The 15,728-nt window shown below is 42.0% G+C and overlaps 1 protein-coding gene across 5 annotated transcripts in view; it reads left to right on the plus strand.

The window, feature by feature from the left end:
* Positions 1–6,349: 6,349 nt before the first annotated feature.
* The window catches only part of ksr1a (kinase suppressor of ras 1a), a 72,667-nt gene continuing 63,288 nt past the window's right edge, over positions 6,350–15,728 (plus strand). For all 5 annotated transcript variants that reach the window (XM_007900693.2, XM_007900695.2, XM_007900694.2 and 2 more), the window contains exon 1: positions 6,350–6,719. In XM_007900693.2, coding sequence (XP_007898884.1) covers positions 6,423–6,719 — 297 coding nt within the window. In that variant the 5' untranslated portion in view covers positions 6,350–6,422. The remainder of the gene's footprint in view (positions 6,720–15,728) is intronic.

Raw genomic sequence — 15,728 nt, forward strand, 5'->3', positions numbered from 1 at the left:
ATATAAACCCAAAAGGAAATCTGCTGCCCAGAAAAAAATAGCGCATTTAACAGACGAAGCAAGAAATGGAATCATCGTTGCGCAGTTTGCTGTGCCACAAATTTGTAGGTCGTTTCCAATAATAATGGTAATCCTTGCATTTGATATAGCGCCTTTTCATATCGTTGAGATGTCTCAAAGCGCTTCACAGAATAGATTGTAAAGTGGATTAACTGTGTATTTTTTGGGCGAAACACAGCAGACAATTGCACACAGCAATGTCCTGCACCTTCAAACAGTTGTGGATTGAGTGACCAATTTATTTTTGAATGGATTATTACCCCCAGAAAGCGATTCGCCAATCAATGAGCAACTGTGTTCCTAATTACTGCTAGGTAAACATAGGCATGTGGGGTAAGGAAACTTGCCTAAGGTTTCGCCCCGCCTGGGAATCAAAGTCCTCTGTTCTGTCTATGGGAAGTGCCAAGCAGTAACCAGGAACTATCCCGTATGTTTGGGAGGGAATATTTGAAGGCAGATGATACTGCAATGTTCTAAAGTCACGGTATGGTTGGACATACCGCTAAGAACAAAACCAACTAAAACTAGCTTATTTTGTTCCAATTGACAAGATTTGACACCCATGGAAACCCATCATGATGCTTAAGGATATCTGAGCCAAATTCCTTGGAGGTCCACATATATATAGAAATTTCCATTTGTCTGTTTTGGACTGACCATTTCTTCCTGGGGGAGATGCATTTTGCTCACCCAGTTGCAGAATCTTTAGGTGAAGGTTGGCAAGAACCAAGGCTTGGAGACCCCAGAGTGTGTGTTAGGGAACTTCTGGAGTTTAATTGGCCAGTTTTCCATGTGTGTTCAACAAGAACCACATGTGTTCACCCACAAACACACAGTCACTACAATTTTACAGCATATTCTGGGAAACACTTTGGGACATCCTCTGGACGTGAAAGGCATTATGCCAAATATAAGAGTTGTCATCAACAACAACAGCAACTTGCATTTATATAGCGCCCTTCACGCAGGGGTAGCTTCTCGGAGCACCTTTTGTTTTATCTGTTAGGCCTTTGGCTTGAAGGGTTAATAGGAACTGCGTAGTATCATTGCAGTATTTACCCTTGTTTTTCAATGTGGTTAGGTGTTGCAGTTGGTTTCTCTGTGGGTTTTAGATGTGAATGATATCAATATTATTTGCACAAAACTCGTTTTTTTTAAAACACAAAATATTTTCATTTGGGCTACAGAACTTCATAATGTTCACAACTCAGACGCAAATTGTTATTATGCCAATTGCATGATTGGGAAACAGAAACCAGGTCACTGTCTTTGTTGAGTCCATTGCAAGCATAGTAATTCCACTGTGTTCAGAGCTGAAAGCTTACATCTGGGTGCCAAATTCCTGCAACCAGACATGATAAATAATACCGGGTGGCACTGTCCCGTCTGACCAGGCAGTACCAGACAGGCGAGGCTCTACTCCCGTGTGATTCCTTCTCCGTTAGTTTTGACGGTGTTTGGTGAGCTTTAAGCTCCCATTTCTTATCAAAGTTGAAAGCTGAACTAAAAGGTTTTGCAATGCACCTGTTCCTGTCTATCTTGTAGGTTACTGTGCCAAATGGTGTTGAATAGCAATGTGTTTTGCTTTGTTTTGCTTTGTTTGAAAAAAATTAGCTCAACAAAGTTTAGGCGATCGATTGAGGTGTGTTCCTAACATTTCTGTTACTTGCACATCTTGCTGAAGAAACAGAAGGAAAAAGAAACACGGGGAGAAAACAGGTGGCACTGATCCTATGTGGAAAGTGTTCTATGTAAATGCAAGTTGTTGTTGTGAATGAAGGACTTAGTGACGCTACCAACTTGAAGAGTGTTCTATAAATGAAAGTTGTTGTTGTAATCAGGTCCCGTTTTGCCTCCTTTCTCTTGTGTTATCACTAATGGTCGATAGAAGTCTAAAAATATGTGTCCCCAAATGTTTTCGAACAAGTTCACAAACTTTGAGCTTCCCCATGTTTTTCCTGCGGCCCCTCATGATACCTCTCATGCAGATCTACTTCACACAATGCTCTCAGAAGTGAACGTTTACAGGATTTGATGGAGAGCAATAAATAATCCTTGCATTTGATATAGAGCCTTATCACGTCTTCGAGATGTCTCAAAGCGCTTCACAGCTGTAAAGTGAATTGACTGTGGGCGAAATGCGGCAGCCAATTGCGCACAGCAGATAACTGATTACAGGCCTAACACTTTAAATATTACCTCGCAGTTGAAAAAAGTCGGTCCAATGGTAAAACTGGTACAGTTAACATCCCTTATAATAAAATGTTATTTTGAACAATGCAATTGTATTGTAGAACATGGTCCTATAGAACAACAGGCTTAATATTTCTGAGTTTCAGTTTTAATACTCTTTCTCTCTCGCCACCTTTCTATGTTTGGCTGTTTCTGATGCCTTGCAAAGAAGTCTGTTGCAGAGGCATTGATGTGTCATAAAGTGACTTGAAAGGCAGATTGCATTTGCCTTGATAAATTTTCTGAAAACATGCATTGGAAGATTTTCTCTGCAGGTTGAAAGTATTTTATTGAGTGCAAGCTTTGCTGTGGTAAACACCAGAATTTCAGTTTCAAGATCTTTCTCTTTGACTGTGTCTTCAGTTACCATCTCACCCCCACCCCCTTGCCCTCAACCCCTGTTGATTCCAACGCCTAGCTCGGCCAACCCTTGACTGTCCAGTGTCTTGGAATGTCCTCCTGACATGAAAAGCGCTATTTAAATACAATGTATTGTTTCGTTGAATATTTTGCTGGATTTTTCATTAATGCAAATTTATCCTACTGGTGGCAATCTAACTTGAAATTGGATGGAGGGTGGCTGGGAGTCGGGTGGGGGGAGGAGGGTGATCAAAAGCACTGTATAACACTAACATTTTTTTAAACTAAAGAAAATGGCTGGGGGAATATGTAATGGATTGAAGAGCAGGACTGATTCGTGAAATCAGTTTGACCTAAGTAAACTAACAAGGATCCAGAGCATGCAAACTCAATTTGTAGGATCAGATCAACTGCTCTACATGTAAAAAAAATGTTATGCAGAGAATTGAATGACATTGAAACAATTGCAGATGGAGTGCGGTGAAACAGGAAATTCTTAGAAGTTTAAGCGTTGAGGGGTTTAATTTTTGTTTGTGAAGAGTTGCATTTTAACTTACTCTCCGCAGACTGCAGTTTGGAATCATGGCTGATCAAGCTTCAAAATCTGCACCCGTGATCTGAGCCGGTTTCTGAGAAGTGATCATGATAGGATTCTGACTTTTGTTCCTTCCCAGGGTAAGAGGCATCTGATCTCCTGAAACCTCTTGGTTTGGATAGTCTTAAGCATGGTGATGGGTTTCCACATGTGTCAGACACGCTGACCAAAAAAATATTCCAGCCCTGTCTCACAGCAGGACAGTTGAGATTGAATACTCGGATAGGCACAGAGGATCAAAGCTGTGCCCTCACTGCTCTGCAGCATAACTTTCCCTATAATTAGCTGTAACAACGCAATGTCCTTTCATTACAATTTTTCTGGTAACTTGTGTGAAACAGTTCCGCGAATTAAGAAGCGCTTTTTGACTCTTTTTACATTACATTTGGCATCTGCTTAATGATTGGTTCAATATATACTGAAAGCATCTTGTTTGAGGTTTGTTATTAGCAAGGAATAAAATGTTGTAATATTATTATTAAAAAGTTCAATGTTTAGAAAACCGAACCAATCTCTTTGTATTCCGAGGGTTAGTTTTATTGCTTGTTATATTGTTTTTCTGCAGGACTTGACCTCCTCACAGAAAATAAAAGGTGCAAATTCTGATACGTGATGTGTTAATTTGTCACTTGTGATGGTGACGATGATGATAATAATAATTATCCTTGCATTTGATAGAGCGCCTTACCATTTCATTGCGACATCTCAAAGCACTTCACAGGATTTTACTGTGAAGTGGATTGACTGTATTTTGTGGGTGAAACACGGTAGCTAGTTTGCATACAACATAATGCTTGGAATCGCACAGTCTAAATTGATGCTCCAATACAATGCTATATGATTCTAAGTCCCAACGTGGGACTTCAACCCACAACCTTCTGACTTTGAGGTGAGAATGCTACCGCTGTGCCAGGCTGACACACAATATGATAATTAACACACCACATCTCATATTTGCAATTTCCACCGAATGTTCAAACTGCGAGCAGATTCGGAGAACAGTGGATAGCAAACAGTGGAACGTTTATTTGAAATCAAACACCATCATTCAACATCAGATATTGAATTCCTGTAGGTAGCCTATTAAGTTAAAGGAGAAACTTACAACCAAGACATTTCGATATTAATACTGATGTTATAAATTGAAATTGAAAAATCCTAATTGAAACGAGACCCAAGAGTAAAGTAGACTCGCAACTTTGTGGCACCAATTTGCTTGGGTGGCAGGAAATACATTTGTGCTGATGAGAAGAGAATTTCTCCCAGTGCCATGACCAACAATACCCCAGATAAAATTAATCCATTGGGTTCCGTATTTGCCTACAGAATACACAGTCACTGCACTTTACATTAAATCCTGTAAATGCGCTTAGAGACGTTCTCCTGACACGAAATGGGTGAAATCAAATGCAAGGATTATTATTAAAATATTTCCTTACGTAGCAAAGTCTGATCTTCAATATGCCGTCAGGGGAAACATCGGATGGAAGTGAGGTATTTCCCCATTGTGGGGTAAAGAAAAATCATAGGATGAGTCAATCTAGCTCAGCAGATATTTTACAGATCAATACTGACAGACACTTTGGGTCATTAACTGCTACATTAAAATAACAATTGCTGAAGTTGCAATTATTTTTAATAAGCTGACTATATCGTTCCTAAGTAATGATGACCCCAATGAATAATGAGGCCGTTTTGAACATTTCCTGGAAAAATAAAGCTATGCTTATTGTAGGTGCCAAAAGAGATCATTATAATTATCAATTTATTAAGTATCTAAAATTAGCGCAATGTTATTGAACTGTATTACATTAGAAATGGTTACTGATTCTTACATTGCCATAAATTATAATTATTCTGTTAATACTAATAAAGACTAAATGTCTGTCTATGTGTCTGTCCGCCAATAACGTAATGTTGACTTACAGACACGTACCTCATCGGAAAGGTCTTGTATGGGGGATATAAAGTATAATAACATAATATAAAGTATAATAATACTGAAATCTACATTCATTATTGAGTCCTTTGGTTGCAAGTGGAGCTGCAACGGGTACAGCTAGTTCTTATATAAACACAGAAATCGCTGGGAATACGCAGCAGGTCAGGCAGCATTTATGGAGAGAGGAAAGTGAGCTAACTTTTCAGGTCGAAGACTTTTCGCCATTTAAAACAAAAAAAAATCTAAATGTTTAAAAAACAAAGGTCTGACGAAAGGTCCGTCGACCTGAAACGTTGAGACGCAGTTTCCTCTCTCCATAGAGGCTGCCCGACCCGTTCGTTGTGTGTTTTTATTGCAGATTTCCAGCGTCTGCAGTACTTTGCCTATTATTCTTATTCTTTTATTGTCGCGGCTGTCTGTGGGGGGGGGGGGCGCAATCGGCTGCCGCGTTTGGACCGCAAAATACACAGTCAGTTCACTTCCCGGTGTATCGCGCTCCCGCTTCGAGAAGCCTCGAAGACGCGATAAGGGGCTGCATCAAACGCAAGGATTATTATTATTATTTATTATTATTATTAGTCTGTGCAGAAGTGTGTGTGTGTGGTGGTGGGGGGGGTGGGGCAGAGAGGGAGAGAGAGGGGGAGGGGGAGAGGTGGGGGGGGGGGTGGCGCGGTGGCTGACGGGAGTTGTAGTCCCGCCCCCGCTTCAGCCCCCACGCGGGGCGGGAGGGGGCGGGGCTGACTACACCTCCCGGCAGGCCCCGCGCGTGACCCTAGCAACCGCTCGGCCCTGTCCGCGAGAGGAGCAGCCGCTCGTCTCCCCTCCGGCAACCGCCGTTGCCGCCTTTTGACGCCGCCTGTTTCCACCTCCCTCTCCCCCTCTCCCTCTGGTACACAAGTGTGTGAGGAGAAAACGGGAGTCTTTTTTTTTTTGGGGGGGGGGGGGGGGGGACAGTTGTTCCGAAGGAGGAAAGGAAAAGGGAGGGAGGAGGTGGGGGGGTGGCGTTTTTTTTTAAAAATATATATTTATTTTAAAAATAACTATCATAGAGTTTTTTCTCTCTCGTCGTCCCGTCCCCCCCCCACCTCCTCCCCCACTCATTTTTTTTTAATATATAAAAAAAAACACCTCAAAAAAAAAACTTTTTTTTATTCCGGGGAAGGGGTGGTGGGGAGGAGGAGGAGGAGGCGGTGGGGGTCGAACTGGATTGAAAAGTAGGCCGAATGTTCAGGAATGGCTGAAGAGAACAACGAGGGTCACACTCGCGGGAACCGTAAACTAAGGGAGAGCCGAGAGGCTGCTGTGGCCGGAGAAGGGGGTGAGGAAGAAGAGGAGGAGGAGGAGGAAGAAGAAGGGGAGGAAGAAGAAGACGAAGAAGAAGAGGAAGGGGCTCTGGGCTGGAGGAAGGCCTTGCAGCAGTGCGACCTGATCCAGAACATGATCGACATCAGCATCTCCAGCCTCGAGGGGCTGAGGACCAAGTGCGCCGCTTCCAACGACCTGACACAGCAGGAAATCAGGATGCTGGAGGTACGGGTTCACGCTCCCTCCATCCCTTCCCTTCCCTCCACTCGCTCTCTCTCTCTCTCCCTCTCTCCATCCCTTCCCTCCCTCCACTCGCTCTCTCTCTCTCTCTCTCCCCCTCTCTCCATCCCTTCCCTCCACTCGCTCTCTCTCTCTCTCTCCATCCCTTCCCTGCACGCGCTCTCCCTCTCTCCATCCCTTCCCTTCACTCCTCTCTCCATCCCTTGCCTCCACTCTCTCTCTCCTTCCTCCATCCCCTCCTCCTCTCTCCTCTCTCCATCCCTTCCCTCCACTCGCTCTCTCTCCCTCTCTCCATCCCTTCCCTTTACTCTCTCTCCATCCCTTGCCTCCACTCTCTCTCTCTCTCTCCATCCCCTCCCTCCACTCTCTCTCTCCATCGCTTCCCTCCACTCGCTCTCTCGCTCTCCATCCCTTCCCTCCACTCTCTCTTTCCCTTCATCCCTTACACTCTCTCTCTCTCCCTCCATTGCCTCCCTCCATCCCTTCCCTCCACTCGCTCTCTCTCTCCATCCCTTCCCTCCACTCTCTCTCCCTCCATACCTTCCCTCCTCTCTCTCTCTCCCTTCATCCCTTCCTTACACTCTCTTTCTCCTTCCATCTCTTCCTTACACACTCTCTCCATCCCTTCCCACTACTCTATACTTCACTCTCCTTTTTTATGTGTTACATTCCCCCCTCCACACACATACACAGTGCGTACTGGATATTCACGAGGAAATGTGTATGTGTGTGGTGTGTGTGTGTATATGGGGGTATATAGGATGTAAAGGAAAAAACCGCAGGGCTCCGACTGAGGGAGAAAAAAGAGGGAGAGAGGAGCATTGGGGGTTGAGGAAAGAAGGAAAGGTGCAGTTAAAATATCTGCAGAGTCCTGACTGACATGACACACGGAAACTTGGGCAAAGGATGAAAAGAGCAAAATTGGGTGGCGGTGGGCAAAGCTTCGAAAGCTCTGAGCTGCAGCTTTTTGGTTTAAATCATCTCCGTCTGTTTCTATAATGTGCTTAGTCTCTGCAGGATTGTGTTTTGCTATAATGTATAAGAGAATTTATATTTCCAGACATAATGCAGGTAACTCATACAGGCATAATATTCAACCCTCACTCACTTATTCCCCCTACCACCACCACCAATTTGCATCACCCAACCAATTCTACCAATTACTTGTATAAATATTGTATCCAGCGCCTTGGGACGTCCCCCCGACGTGAAAGACGTTATACTAATGTAATTTTGTTGTTGTTGATGCACTGTCATCCGCTCCCTTGACAGATGTGCTGTTTCAGGTGCATTTTCGCCTGTGGCAAAGTGCATTCACATTATATCATGAGCGAATTGGTGCAAGGGTATTACCGAACAGTTTCAGTGCTGTTTTACCCTCTTCCCCCCCCTCCCCCCCCACCACCACACTCCTTCCAACTCTCCTCTGTTTATTAATAAACTGTGGCATTGCTTTATCTCGTAAAAGGAACAGTTTCGCACCGCGTCAGGTGCATTAGCTTTACAGTGTGTGTGTTTTTTTTAGTAGTTGTGGTCTCCATAAACTTCCAAAAGTGAAACCGCGAATGGCTGAAAGGAGGAGGTTCCCGACCTCAAGAAAGAAATGTTGTAATTTGGACTTTTACCCACGATTAGTCTGTAATGGCATTGCTCCCCGTTTGGTTATTTTTTTGGGGGGGGACTGAAAGGACCACTGACGTTTAACTCTCTGTCCCCCTCGCTGCGTAAGTACTCCGAGAAAGCACTTCGTTTAAACCCGGCGTCTCGCTGCACACGAGTGATACGATATTTTTTGTGTAAAGGTCACCGTTTCCCCAGATTTCTCTCCCCCCGCCCTCTCACTGAGAGTGATCTTAGACAGTTGCGATGTGTCAGCAGTTTTCCTGCCGCCGCCCTGTAAACGTTTTTGAAACTGCTCACCTTTTGTAATAAACCCGTTCAGAGCTTTTAATGATGGGGCTTCGTCGGATAAGCGAAGGGAGGAAAATCGGGAGTTTGCTCCGAACTGCTCCACTTTCTTTTTTTTTTGGAAAAAAAACAGTGCCACTTCTGTTGAATGTGCACGATTGGCAAAACTTTTTTTTCTCTCTCTCTGGAGACTCTCAGGCCTGTGTTGAACAGACACGACAACGATGAGATGATCAGCATAATCTCCATAAATGGGGGGGGGGGGGGCAGAGGAGACTTTTGGGGGGCTATGTTATGAACTTGGTACCGATACGTGTTGCTGTGCATTGCTGTCCGGTTGGTTCGCTAATTACAGCTCAGGGTTGAAACAATGGTTTTGATTTTGAGTAAAGGGATCGCTCGAGAGGGGTTTTGTTCCCGTTTATTATTCTATGGATTGTGGGTGTTAAGAGGGATGAAGACCCCGGAGAGTACTGGGAAGGCGGTAATAGTTTTTATGCAGTTGTGATGTGGTGCTGTATTGGTGTTGCGGCTGTTTCTAAAAATAGAACAGACTAACTCCTCCTCATTTAGTGAACAACACGATCAGAATATGCCGACGCACAGACACAAAGGCTGATTTAATATTTCCAAACGTCTCTGTTTGGCATTACAGCCAAACAGGATTCAGCAAAGAAATATTCTGCTTTAATACGCGTCACTGAACCATTCTATTTCTTAATACTGTATATTTTTTTTAAAAAACAAATTGCTGTTTTAGCAAGAAACATATTTTGGATTAAAAATTAGATTTTTTTTGTGCAAGTGGAGTTTTGTTTTGCATTTAAATTTCCCATTTGCTTCTTGTGTTATACATGAACTACTAATTTATATACTTTAATCTCTGCTTTGCATATATATTGTGATTGAGTTAAATGTGTTAGTATATGGAATGTGCGAGAACAGGTTAGGGGAGCTGTTCCTGTTGTACTGAATACTCTGGGTGGGATTTGATGAACAATGATATTCTTGCTTTGGGTTTTTAAACTTTTTGTGTTTGTTCATGCTCCCACATTTATTCACTTGTACGAGTTAGGTGCAACAATAGGGTTGATGTGGCATCAAGAGGTATTTAAGTTGGGTCGTTTCAGTGGCAGTGAGAAAGCTTCTCTCATGGTAAATTCACTTTATATCAACACAGATTGTGGCACCTGTTATTCTGTGATAGCTTCTCTATTCTACTGCAGGCTGCCTCTTCAGTTTTGTGCCTGTCTACAAAAGAACAACAAATAAAGATATTTTCTTATTTGTAAATGGAAATGATTATTTTCAGAAGTCTGGGAGAGAAAAGAATGTACAGTTGAATATTGGCACAGCATTTTTGTGCAGTAGTGTGTTGTGTTACAGTGTTATAGGCATTATAATGTTTGTGCAAGAAAGTGAGCATTACCCCAAAGTTATTTTGATCATACAGTGACTAAATGCTCTGAAGATTGTGGTATTCAGTCCTTCAAGTAAAAGGTTTGGGGTTCAATCCTTGGTCTGTTTTGATTTGTCCACCTGGCTTAGTTAGTAGGACTCTTGCCTCTGAGTCAGAAGGTTGTGGGTTCAAGCCATACACGCGCATTTTTAACTCTTAGTCGAGGCTGATGCTCCAGTTCAGTGCTGGGGGAATGCCTCATTGTTGAAGATGCTGTCCTTCAGACCAGATGTTAAATCGAGGTCCCATCTGCCTACTCGGGGGAACATTAATGATTCCATGGCACTATTTGATAAGTGAAGGGATTTCTCCTGGTGTCCTGGCCAACAATCATCCCCCCAAATAACATTGGTCATTCATTTTATGGCTGTTTGTGGGGTGTTGCAATGCTCAAATTGGCTGTTGTGTTCACCTACCAAATATACAGTTGCTAAACTTTGCAGTAAATTCTGTGAAGTGCTTTGACATGCCCTCCTGACATAAAAGGTAATTTATCAAATGCAAGGATTCTTTATTTTGTTTTACTGATCTCAGCCATCCAGGTAATATTATTGCAGTTGGTATTAGTACTCTGATTGTAGAGAGGCTTACATCCAGCAAGATTCCCAACTGTGATTGGTATTCAATACAGTGTTTGGCTCCTCCACATGTCCTAATTGAATAGTCTGTCAGGTTGAGAGGGTAACGGGGAGCTTTCTACATGGGGGATGGAGGGAGAATCAACTCGGGCAACACATTTGCTTCCCAGTGGAGCTGTCTTCATGAATTTTTGTTGGTGGTTAATTTTTTTCCTTTGATTTGGGAATAAAGCATACCTTCTGGAGTACTCTTAATGCTTTGTGCTAGGTAAAGGAAATATTTTTTGGAGAAAAAAATACCTTTGTAAATTATATTGATTATCATGTTTTACCTTCTTCACTGAAGGCGAAAGTTCCGCTGTGCACAGCTGTGAGCTTGAAACTATTGACATATTCTATTTTGATCTCTCTAATTGCTACCCTTCTGATTTAATGAGACTGTATCTCTATTGTTGTGCTTTGTTATATCCAGTACAAGATTGGAAGGTGAAGAACACCCTCTCTTATTTGGTTTGAAATTTGTTTAATTCTGTGAAGTTGGTGACAAACTGAATTTAAACCAATGAATCTGAATGTGAAATACAGAGGTCAATGGTTGATTGAAGTTAAATTTATGAAATTTATGAAATTTAACTTGAGGTTAAACACTTAAAGTGTTGTTGCAAATGCAGTTGGTGCTCTGTGGAGTGGAGTGTGTGGAGAGAGCTATAGACATTTAAATAAGGCACTTGAAATCTAATTTAAAAACAATTTATCGTACACTTGAAATAGGATTTGCCAGTAAGGGCTTATTATAACAGTCACATTTTCACATGAGTACAACATTAGTTAAATCCACAAGTGGCCTTCTGTGAAAAATGACAATTGCGGTGGTTCTTAAATAAAATTGAATACCGACAAAATACAAGATCTTATTTTTGTTAACCTAAAAACTGACTGGAATAGATTTACTATATGTTGCATAAAACTAATTTGCTTACTGCCTCTTTTCCAAGTGCGCAGTACATTGAAAATGATTTTGTTTGCCTTGTCTATGAAATTCCCTTTATTCAGGAATCCAGCTCTATTTTTGAAAAATCTTATTACTTGAAAATTAAATTTCAAAAACACTAAGCATGGCATGTGTAAGAGAGGAAACATAGGCAACATAACATATAATATTGAATAGCTAAATGCTGTTTTTTTTTCTTTTTGAATACTTTCTCTAGGACCAAATAATCTGCATCAAGACCTTCAGGTTATACTAAGAATGCTTTTTTCTAGAAAGGAACTATTTCTAGGAAAAGTAGAAAGATTACAGTACTTGAAGTTGACAGTATGATTATTGGTAGACTAGCTGTACCCGTTGCAGCTTTGCTTGCAATCAAAGGATTCAATATGGAATGTAGATTGACACACAGACAGAAACTTTATATATACTCAGCTGGGAGACCTCCTGTTGGGAGGCCTCAGGCTTCACTTTAACCCTCTCTCCTGCCTCCCTTCTGACACACTCACACACACTCATATAAGCTTTCCCCTCTCCCTCCCCCCAAAATACCCTCTCTCACCTCCTCACTCTTTCCCTCGAGAGATCGTGGGACGTCGTGGGACGCGTATTTTTAGGGAGGGGGGAGAGGTTTAATTAAAAAAATATAGCATTGAATTTTTTTTCGCCATTCTCTTTCCCCTCACTCTCTGTCCCTCTCCCAATGTCTCTCTCTAGAAGGGTATGTGATTTCTTCTGTCACTACTTTGCTGCAGAATACCATGCATTGGGTACAGCTAGTACCTCCTATTTTGGGGCTTTTTTATCTCGTACTTATTTTTTTAATATAGCTTATCAAGGATAGGAGATCCCTGCCAAAAAATATGCCCATGACACCACCCCATGCAAGACCTTTACGCTGAGGTATAAATCATGTCTCTACGTCAATCGGTTATTGAGTTCTTGGCTGACACATACAGACATTTCATCTTTATTAGTATAGATTACAATACCTGTTGTAGGGTTGTAAGCAGAGAATTGGTAATATTTTACCACCATGTGATGAAACGTGACTGTTCGTTGATTTTTCTCTTGTTTTAGCACGTGGGCATTTATATGAACTAATGTCAGTATCTCTTAACCATGTATCAATGCATTTTTAAAGAATTGCGGTGTATAAACCCTCACTCACGCATTCGTCACCTCAAGACTTGATTACGGGAACTCCCTCCTCATCGGCCTTCCCAACTCTTCTCTTTACAAGCTGCAGATCATCAAAACTCTGCAGCTCGTGTACTCTCACGCACCAGGCTCAGTGACCCCATCACTCCCACCCTCGCCCGATTCCACTGGCTCCCCATCCCGCAGAGGATCGAGTTGAAGATCCTCGTCCTCACCTTTAAGGCCATCCATGGCCTTGCCCCCTCCTACCTCTCTGACCTGCTGACTCCCTACCAACCTGCCCGCTCCATCCGTTTATCAGGCTCCGGCCTGCTCCATATCTCCCGCCCGACCCACCCTACCATCGGTGGCCGGGCTTTCAGCCTCTCTGCCCCCACACTCTGGAACTCCATCCCACGGTCCCTTCACCTCGCTTCCTCTCTTGCCTCCTTCAAGGCTGGTCTCAAACCCTTCTCTTCGACTGTGCCTTTGGTCTCCCTCCCACCTCTCTGCCTTCCCTCACCCCTACACCACCCATCTCCCATGCTCGGGCCCCGACACCTGACGGTTCAGCGCTTTGGGACGTCCTCCCGACACGAAAGGCGCTCTATAACTGTAATTTTGTTGTTGTGTTGTAATGCATTGAATTGTTTTTAAATATGCTCCAATAATTGAACCTAGGTTGACTTGCATTTGTATTCCAGAAACCGTTTACCTGGTAGCTTCTTTTAAAAATCGAATTCCTACATTGATAACCTATTCCTTTGCTTATTTTTGCTAATGCAATAGATTTAACACAAACCACTTAATTTGCCTTCTGAATAAAATGTCTAGCAAAGTTTCAATCCGTTTTGCAGAGGTTTTCATGTGCAAACAAGGGGTTAATATTTCCCACATGCAGAATTGTCTGGTGGTGAGTTACAGGAGGATGACCAGTGGACTATGGAACTGTGTTTCAACACAGACGTACAACCCCGCCCGCCCCTCCCTCCCCCCCACAGGCACACAAAAATAAATGATATTGAGTTGATGTTCTGCTTTATTTAATTTTGGCCTGATTTAGGATAACTCTTGTACAGTGTAAGCTGATCTGTTTGATGTCAGAACATGGAAACAGAAGTAGGCCATTCAGCCCTCAAGCCTGTTCCGCCATTCTATGCAAAATACAATACAAAATTAAATTTGTATAGCGCCTTTCACGTTGAGAGGATGTCCCAAGGCGCTGGGATCCTCACTATGAGATCATGGCTGATCTGTACCTGAACTTGAATTGTCTCCCTTGCACCATAACCCTTGACCAAAAACTAAAAACAATAATTAAATTGGTCATCTTCAATCTACAACCGTTTGTGGGACATTGCTGTGCGCAATTGGCTGCCGCGTTCGCCCACAAATATACAGTCAATTCACTTTACAGTGTGTTCTGTGAAGTGCTTTGGGACGTCCTCCCGATGTGAAAAGCGCTATATCAAATGCAAGGATTATTATTATTATTATTATTGATACCTTTACCTAATAAATATCTATCTACCCCAGTCTTGAAAATTTAAATGGATCCAACATCGATAGCCTTTTGGGGGAGAGAGTTCCAGATTTCCGTACCCTTTGGTGTTCAAGGACAAGATGCAGATGCAGTTTAGTGCTGCTGGTGCTTGACCAGCTCCTAACCTTTCTGTTTGTCTGTGAGAACTAGATGTGCCCATTACACCAGTGGCGTATAGCATGTTGTCTGGGTGACTTCCCCAATGTTTAGATGCAGCTTTTGCCTTTTACTTGTAAGATTTGACTATTAGCTTCATAAGATAATGCATGTATATTTCTTTCCATCACATTTCCCAAATACAGTTTCTCATGTTTGTTCAGATTGGTCTGGATCACGAGCCAGTTTGAGGCTTTGAGGATTTACATGCATTTCTGAGAATATACGGGTGACCAAAACGTCGTGAAGCTACCCTATTTAAAAAATGTATCATAATTTACTTAAGACTAATTAGACACTGTAATGGTATTGCAACTTTTTTGTTACCCTGCAACCCTGTAGTATCTGAAAGTTTCTATTTTTAATTTAATACTAGTTTATATGCAGCGAATAATCTGTAAGTAGACTGCATATCATTTTATTGTAGATGTGATAACTTATGATGTAAGTAATGTCATGGCAGGAATGTGATTATTTTAACATCTGTATTTCAATTTTTTAAAAACTGTGCTGTGTTGAACTGGATAGTTGAACTGGAATTGGAAAGTATTAGCAATGTGTAGTTGTTAAGCAACTTGATGACAGGTGGTGCATATTGTTCCTCCAATCCTCTCGGTCTGCATCCTGCCCTTTACAGTTCCTGAATTTATTTGCACTAAGTTCTAATTGCATAACTGGGGTTATTATGAAAGTCAACAAATTCTATCTCATGGGCTTGAAATGAATAAAATGTGCAGGTTTTGATGTAATTCATACAGGAGATGAGGAAAACTCCATAAACCTACTTCCAATATGATGTCTATCATTTCTTGTAATGTTGATTCAAATGAAACACTCAGTGGTTACACTACATTTATATGCATCTTCATTGCAGACATTTTGTTAGCATGGAGCATCCAGGGTATCAGTAGTGAGTAAATGTGTGCAGAAAAAGTCCAGAAGCTGACTAAATCTTCATCTCCCATGAAGTGCACAGAGTTTTTTAATTACAGTACCTATTTTAAAAATGCTATTTAGTGAAGTCCTCAAATATTACATCTTGTACAAACGATCAATCACTCTTTGGCTCAAAAAGTGTAAATTACAAAAGCAAAATTACATTTGTATAACACCTTTCATGTTAGCAGGACATCCGACAGAATGGGATTATCTTCTTTTTTGAGATATAACATTGAGGCTATAATCAAGCTCTTTTTGCTTCAGGTACTCTACTTTGCACCAG

This window comes from Callorhinchus milii, unplaced genomic scaffold, assembly GCF_018977255.1.
Source record: "Callorhinchus milii isolate IMCB2004 unplaced genomic scaffold, IMCB_Cmil_1.0 Scaffold10, whole genome shotgun sequence".
In the NCBI taxonomy this organism is placed as follows: Eukaryota; Metazoa; Chordata; class Chondrichthyes; order Chimaeriformes; family Callorhinchidae; genus Callorhinchus; species Callorhinchus milii.